General features: G+C 45.5%; 1 protein-coding gene across 1 annotated transcript; it reads left to right on the top strand.

Moving 5' to 3' along the window:
• The first annotated feature begins 983 nt into the window (after positions 1–983).
• On the top strand, positions 984–6905 carry RRAD (RRAD, Ras related glycolysis inhibitor and calcium channel regulator). The gene is made up of 5 exons (XM_040615626.1): positions 984–1084; positions 1171–1537; positions 1719–1792; positions 2307–2511; positions 4042–6905. The coding sequence occupies exons 2-5, from the start codon at positions 1183–1185 to the stop codon at positions 4317–4319; spliced, it is 912 nt and encodes a 303-aa protein (XP_040471560.1). The 5' UTR covers positions 984–1084; positions 1171–1182; the 3' UTR covers positions 4320–6905.
• Positions 6906–7212: the final 307 nt, after the last annotated feature.

Raw genomic sequence — 7212 nt, 5'->3', positions numbered from 1 at the left:
CAGGAGCCAGAGTTATTTTGGCTGTAAAATGTCTAACATGTTTCGGTTGCTAGGTAAACAATGAACTGTATACATGATGGTTGGGTGAGCCATCGAGAATACAAGTATAGTTATCTGGTTAGTCGTTTTCTTCACCGGATCACACGGTAATGACTGTGCCACTTATAAGGCTTTCACTGTCTCACTTTGCTGCTCAGGTGAAATCAAAAGAATTTGACCTTTATGTTTTATCTTGGCCTCCTAAACTGTTAACACTGCACGTGGACCCATCGACAAGCTTACCAGGTTAAGCGCAACACCTTGCACTGGTGCTTTTCTCATAACCCACTCCTGAATGCTGAGTACACCAGGTACAAAGCAATGCAAATATTGCAAATTTGCAAATATTTTCCCTAACACTACTGTAGAAACCAGGGCCATACCTAAACTCCTGGACAATGACATTGAGCCTAACACGCTGCGGAAACCCCTAAGCATACAACACGCGCTCCCTAGCACAGGGCAGCGAGTGGAAACAAGAGACACGAACGGCAAACGCTGCCTTCCATTGCCCGCGGGGGGCGGGCGCGGGGCTGCGGGGCAGAGCCCGCCGACCCCAGCACACAGCCTACCCTCCCTACGCGGGACGGCATCCCCGCCGCAACGCTCCGCGCCCCTCCCTCGCCTCCCCACGGCCGGGCCGGGCCCCGGCAGCTTCTCCCCGCCGACGAGAGGGGAGCGCCACCGCCCACAGAACGGGCTTCTCCCCCGGCGTCGGGCTCTCCACGGGCTGGGTCGGGCTGGGCCGAACCGCGCCGCGCCGCGCCGCGCCGAGCCGAGCCGCGCCGAGCCGCGCCGAGGCGGACCGAGCCGAGCCGAGCCGAGCCGCGCCGCGCTGCCGGGGGCGGACGGCGCTGCCCACGGGTGCGCTGGCAGGGCGCCGCGCGGCGCGCGTCACGGCGGGGAGGGCCGGGCTGGCGGAGCCATAAATAGGGGCGAGGAGCGGGGTGGCGGCAGCACTCGCCGAGGGAGCTGCCGTGGAGATACGGGCGGCTAGCGGCGGGGAATCCCTAACTGCTTCCCGCCCTTCGCGGAGCGCCCCGAGGTAAGCGCTGCTCCGGGATCGGGATCGGGGCCGGGACGCTGCAGGGGCGGCGGGTGCTGACAGTGCTCCTGTCCCCTCTGCCGCAGCCCGGCACCCCCATGACTCTGAACCGCGGCGACAAGCTGCGCTACCTGGACAAGCGGCGCGGCAGCATGCCCTTCTCCGTGCACCAGCAGCTGCACCGGCGAAGCATGCCGGTGGACGAGCGGGACCTGCGTGCCGGCCTGCCGCAGGGCGAGCTCTCCGGCCTGGTGCGCTGCACGTCGTACAGCCCCGGCGAGGCGCACCGGGAGAGCTGGGCCTCCGACTCCTCCGACTCCGTCATCTCCTCGGGCAGCGACTCCGACAGCAACCTCTACAAGGTGATCCTGCTGGGCGAGCACGGCGTCGGCAAGACCAGCCTGGCGCGCATCTTCGGCGGCGTGGAGGACTGCGCGGACGCGGAAGAAGCCGGTGAGGGCGCGGGGCGGCGGTGGCAGCGGCCCGGCGGGGGCGGGAGGGCTGCCGGCACCGGGGACCCGCCGCTCGTAGCGCGGAGCGCGGTCGCGCCTCCCCGGGCATCTCCCTGCGGCCGCCGCCTCCCAGGCTGCCGGCGAAAAATAACGGCTCTTCCGTGAACTTTGCTTTTCCCTAGGGAATACATACGACAGATCCATTATAGTGGACGGAGAAGAAGCGTCTCTCGTGGTGTTTGACATATGGGAGCAGGTACTTGCTTTAGTATCTTCTTTCTCAGTCAGTGGTTCACTAAAAAAAAAAAAAAAAAAAAAAAAAGGTGGAAAGTGAACAACTATGCCTGCCTGTATCTTCAATCAAATAAGTAACATTTAAAAATCAGAATTCCTACTGCCTTTGTTCTCTCCTGCAACTAATTTCTTGTAGCTAGGCAGAAAATGAAAAAAAATCTGAATAGGGAGGGAGTGCGAATCCCTTCATGCTTTAATTAAGCAGCAGCTTACATGGGCAGCCCAGGGAATTACTGTAAAATTAGATTCACAATGTGATCGGTGCAGACCTGATATTATTTCTGGAAACGCGGTTTTGGTTTTTTAATATGTTTTAAATAATAATAAAAAAATACTGGGAGGTTGTGGCTCACCTTTACTGACTCTATTATAAAGCAAAGGAAAATATCTTCAAGATGCTTACAAGAATTAAATCGTTGATCAGTGTTCAATAGATCTTTCAGTGCAATAAATCTGTTCCTTGCCTTTTGTTATAGGATGACAGCCAATGGCTTCAGAACCACTGTATGAAGATGGGAGACGCTTATATTATTGTATATTCAGTGACAGACAAAGTTAGTTTTGAAAAGGCCTCTGAGCTAAGAATCCAGCTAAGAAGAGCAAGGCAAACAGAAGACATTCCTATTATTCTTGTGGGCAATAAAAGCGATCTGGTCAGGTCCCGGGAAGTCTCAGTTGATGGTAAGAAACACTTCATTTATACAGTAGTGTCTAAATTAGTAGCAAAGACTATGGAGGATTGTGGCCAATTGGTTTGCTTTTGATGTAGAAAAATGTATGTTTTGAGGCACACCAAAGAAACCAAGTCAGCTGGTTCATGCTGAAGGACTTTGTACCACAGAAAACAGTGGAGATGGCGAGGGTGGAGGATTTCTGACTGTGCAGAGCCATGCTCTGAACTGCAGTACAAGAGGAAAAAATGCATCAGAGCTGCAGCTTTAGCATACTGTTTTGTTTAGGATTCATTTTTGGTCGGTATTAACTGAATTTTTTTAATTTTATGTGATGTGTGCAGCAGCACTTGCTAGTCTCAACATCTGATAGCTGGAGGTATAGTTTTGTAAGGGACAGGAGTGCCATGTCATAAAACCCAGGCAGCCTTTGAAAAGGATGATCCCATACAGCCTGTGCAATCCTTTTTCTTCGGAAAGTGATTCCATAACATGAGTTCAGCTGGTGGGACCAGGCTCACACAATTTAAAATATTTCTGTATATGTTCTCCAGCTGTGGTCAGTGAGAATTTTCCTAGCTAGATCCAGCTAGCATTTTGGTAACTAGAGCACAGTAACCACTCCCAACACCGTGGTACTAATTTCACTTGTTTAAACACTTGGTGGTTTTGGTTTGGTTTCTTTTTGTTTTGTTTTGTTTTTTTGTTTGGTTGGTTTCTTTTTCCACTGGGAAGAATACCCTGAAATACCTGTGCCTTGATGATTAAGAACCATCTCTTGCCGTCTGGTTTTGCCACGTTCCCTGTGTTAAAGGCTGCACAGGGAATTGACTGGAGTTTATCAGGAGATTATCACTTTTTTCAGGCTGGTCCTAGTTGTGGTACCAGTACTTCACTCAGGTTTACAGCTTTGCCGTTATTTGCCACAAGTTGAACGTGGAAATTTGCACTGCAGCAATGTTCCAGAGTTATGTGCTTATGTCTGGAACAGAGCATCTTGCATTTTGAATACAGTCCTACTCCAATCCAATGGTGTACAACTTCATGATAGTGATCTGTTCAATTACTTGACCTTGTGGACTGTTACCAGCTTCAGTTGCAGCTAGTGTGGAAAACACTCACTTGCTACAGCAAGACAGAGGTGTATAACTGCTCATCAACTGCCAGAAAAAATAAAATCCGTTTCTTTGTGTACCTCACACTGTTTCCTATCAAACAACAAGCATGCATCCAAGTGCCTCTCCTGTGTCAGCTTTAGCTCTTAAACAATACTGGGGTGGTCTGCCTAGAGGACTATTATTGCCTTCTATTCAGTACTATTGGTCAAATGAGGTTTCTGACCATACCACAACAAAACCAAGAAGAGTAAGGGGGCAAAATCATGAGTACCAAATTTGGCCTTTCCTACTATGTAGTAAAGTTCCTGTGTGGCATTGAAGGCACCTTCCTTACTTAAAGTCAATTATTTTGTTCTTCTGCCAGTATATAGGAAGAGAAAATGTCCATCACCACTCATCTCCCTTTTTCTCTTTACATCCAGAGGGACGGGCCTGTGCTGTTGTGTTTGACTGCAAATTCATCGAGACCTCAGCTGCTCTTCATCATAACGTCAAGGACCTGTTTGAAGGTATCGTTCGGCAAATTAGACTTCGCAAAGACAGTAAAGAAGACAATGCTAGGAGAATGGCCAACACAAAAAGGAGAGAAAGCATAAGCAAAAAGGCAAAGCGATTCCTTGGGAGAATTGTGGCAAAGAACAATAAGAAGATGGCTTTCAAAGCAAAATCGAAGTCTTGCCACGACTTATCTGTGCTTTAGAAGCTTTCAGCAAGGCCAGATGTTGCATGTGGGTGATGAACAAGCATTTGACTGTTGAAGTGTATAGATGATCCTCATGGTGATCACAAGAATGACTTACCAAGTGAGACTCTCATTAATGCCTTAAGGTGCGCAAGCAAGTCTGGAAGTTACACTACAATGTCTGCTTCTTTGATAAATGGTTTAAGTTTCCATGTGTGCAAGTAAATGAACTAACTTTAAATGGCATGACATGGCCACATTTTCACTGTGTACATATGTTATATATCCTCTTGTCTTGTGGATACCAGAGATGCAAAGATAAGAAAGGATGATGATAAGTATCACCATAGACTTGTGTTGTTTGCAGAGCAAAACTTAAAACTTGTACGCAGGCTCGTACACTCTTTTTAGTATAAAGCAAGCAATGATAAATCTTTTTAAACTTAAATGTGGGGAGGGGGGTTGTAGAACCACATTAGAATGGGAGAAAACAAATATATATATATTTAAATACAGAACAGATAGCATTTTATGAAGTTAATTTGCACTTCCATTAACTGTTACTCAATTAATTTGTTACTTGTTTACATGCAGATTTTATAATAAAGTATTATTTCCTGTTATAATGAACTGTGCTTTTCTCATAGTATGGATAAAGAATGGGAGAGCAGTATTTTTATAGTGACCTTTTTTGACCATACAGGATGTTAGACACAGACTATGCAGATTTACATATGATAAACTTCTGGAACAAGATGAATTGGGAATATCCTGTGTCCTTTTCTTTAATAGATAGTTTCTTGAAGAACTAAACCCTGTTTTGTGAACACTCTACTTCAGCAGCTCATATTGGGAAGGGGTGCCTTGACCCTTCATATTACTGTTCATCTTCAACTTGGTTCTTGCCAGTACTGGCAGGAACAGGGCTCTATATAATGCCTTTAGTTAGATAGATGTCTTGTGTCTGTACTGATAAACTGAAGTCTGCAATATTCTATATCTTAAGTCCTCTCCTGGCTTGAAGGTCTTGTGTTACAGCCAATACGCAAATATGGGGGGTTTATTTTTATTCTGGGGGGGGTGTGTGTGTGTGTTAATTTTGTTTTCTGGGCACAGTATGGTTTTTCTAGTCTGTTCACAAGCCTGTAGATACCTCCCAGTGGTATCAAGAAGTTCAAAGCAGGCTGGCAAGGCTGTTTGAAAGAATCTGGGCTACAGTTGTGTATGGTGGCCTTCAGTGCTGTTAAAATTTTCATGTTCATTTTACTGTGTTATAATTAATGTGTTTCCATGATTTTTCCTTATTTGCTATTCATGAAGTTAGGCAGCAATCATGTCTCAGCGAAAAACTTGGACTTAACTGCATTTGCTTTATAAATTCCTCTTCATAGGATACATTATCTTTAAAATCATCCATAAACTCATTTCTCAAAAATGGTAAAACATATGCTGTTCTATCTCTTTCTACTGTCCCTGCTTGAGTCCAGTTCTTTAGAGAGATTGTTCCAGCTGCCTGGGAGCTCTGTCCATGATTTTTCTAGGGGCTGACCTTTCCCGTATAGCAGGGAAATTGCATCAGCTGTTACACCTTACACTGAGCTTCCCTGAGCTGGAACAAACAACCCCCCACTGGGTTAGCCCAGTGCCTGAGCAGTCATCAGGGTACAGTCAGTACTGGGGGAAACAGCATCCAATTTGTATAGGTAATGCTCTGTAGAATTAGTGTCTCCTGATGTGTTGCTGGTGGACCTAACTGGTTAGATGTACAGTTCAGCATATGTTGCTGGTAAGAGGTCACATTTCTTATGAAGAGAGGTGTTTACTTTGTGTCCTGAGTGGAGTCTCAAGTGATTAATTCTGTCCCGCTTCCCAAATTCAAATTTACCTGATGATACATTTTAATTGGTTTTGGCTTTTCTTCCCTAGCCTTGCTTCCTGGCAAACTATTATCACTGGAATGTCTAACCACTGTCAGAGTATGGCACCAGCCATCTATTTACACAAGCTTTTAACTGTCAACACAAAGCAATTGCTCTAGTACTGAAAAATCTACAGCAAGTGTCCAAATTCATGTACATAAATCTGGCACATACCTATTCATGCACATGCTAAAGTTACTAACAAAACTATATGTGTTCCCTGTATGTTTGTAAAACTTCTGTCTTTTGGTTGCTTTCAGAACGACCAGGAGAGGACCAACGTGTTTGGCTGATGATTTAATTCTGTCCATAATAAACACAAGGAATGGGATGCAAACCCAGAGTTCAAGATAGGGCATTTCTCAAAGTGCAAAATGTTACAAAGATGCATGACTCTTAATGCTGCAAGGTAACTGCAGCTGCAAAGCCTCTTCAAGGTCACAGTTAACAGCTGTGCTTTTTGCACACTGACCTACAAATCAGATGGTTTACTGTGTTCATGAATTCAAAGGTGAGGTTTGGACAGCTCTTAAGCCTAAAGTATTTCTGAAGTGGTCTAGCACATTGCTAGAGTTTCATTTAAACTGTGGAGAATAATTTGTATTTTGAAAGTATGTCATATAGGACACTGAGACAATAAACTGTGGATCTCACTGAAGAAACTTGGGCTAATCTATAATGTATTGCATCAGTTAATATGGTACAATAAAATACTTATTCAAATCTTCATTATACTAATTTTCTCATTCATCTGTCTGTACAAGATTAACATAATTCAGCCACGGTTCATGAAAAGGGCAAGTGTTTGTTGTTACTGCAGTTCCGACAACAACCTGCTCTAGACCAAGGTCACATTCTATGCTATAGAAGTATTACCGTGAATACCATTTTGCAGATATTTGTAGCTTCTGGAAGACTTTCTACCCCAAAAAAATAATTTCTTGGATGTAATTTAGTGGAATTCCCAAGCATACTTTTTGCAAGTACATGTG

This window comes from Falco naumanni, chromosome 15 (genome assembly GCF_017639655.2).
Source record: "Falco naumanni isolate bFalNau1 chromosome 15, bFalNau1.pat, whole genome shotgun sequence".
NCBI classification, from domain to species: Eukaryota; Metazoa; Chordata; class Aves; order Falconiformes; family Falconidae; genus Falco; species Falco naumanni.
The sequence above is the reverse complement of the archived record's forward strand: the minus strand, read 5'-3'. Positions and strand labels throughout refer to the sequence as shown.

Bases quoted from the DNA above. Each gene is read 5' to 3' on its own strand.
- RRAD (XM_040615626.1), top strand. From the start codon at position 1,183: ATGACTCTGAACCGCGGCGACAAGCTGCGCTACCTGGACAAGCGGCGC. The intron at 1,538-1,718 runs GTGAGGGCGCGG...GCTTTTCCCTAG, and splicing joins CGCGGACGCGGAAGAAGCCG to GGAATACATACGACAGATCC. The intron at 1,793-2,306 runs GTACTTGCTTTA...CTTTTGTTATAG, and splicing joins TGTTTGACATATGGGAGCAG to GATGACAGCCAATGGCTTCA.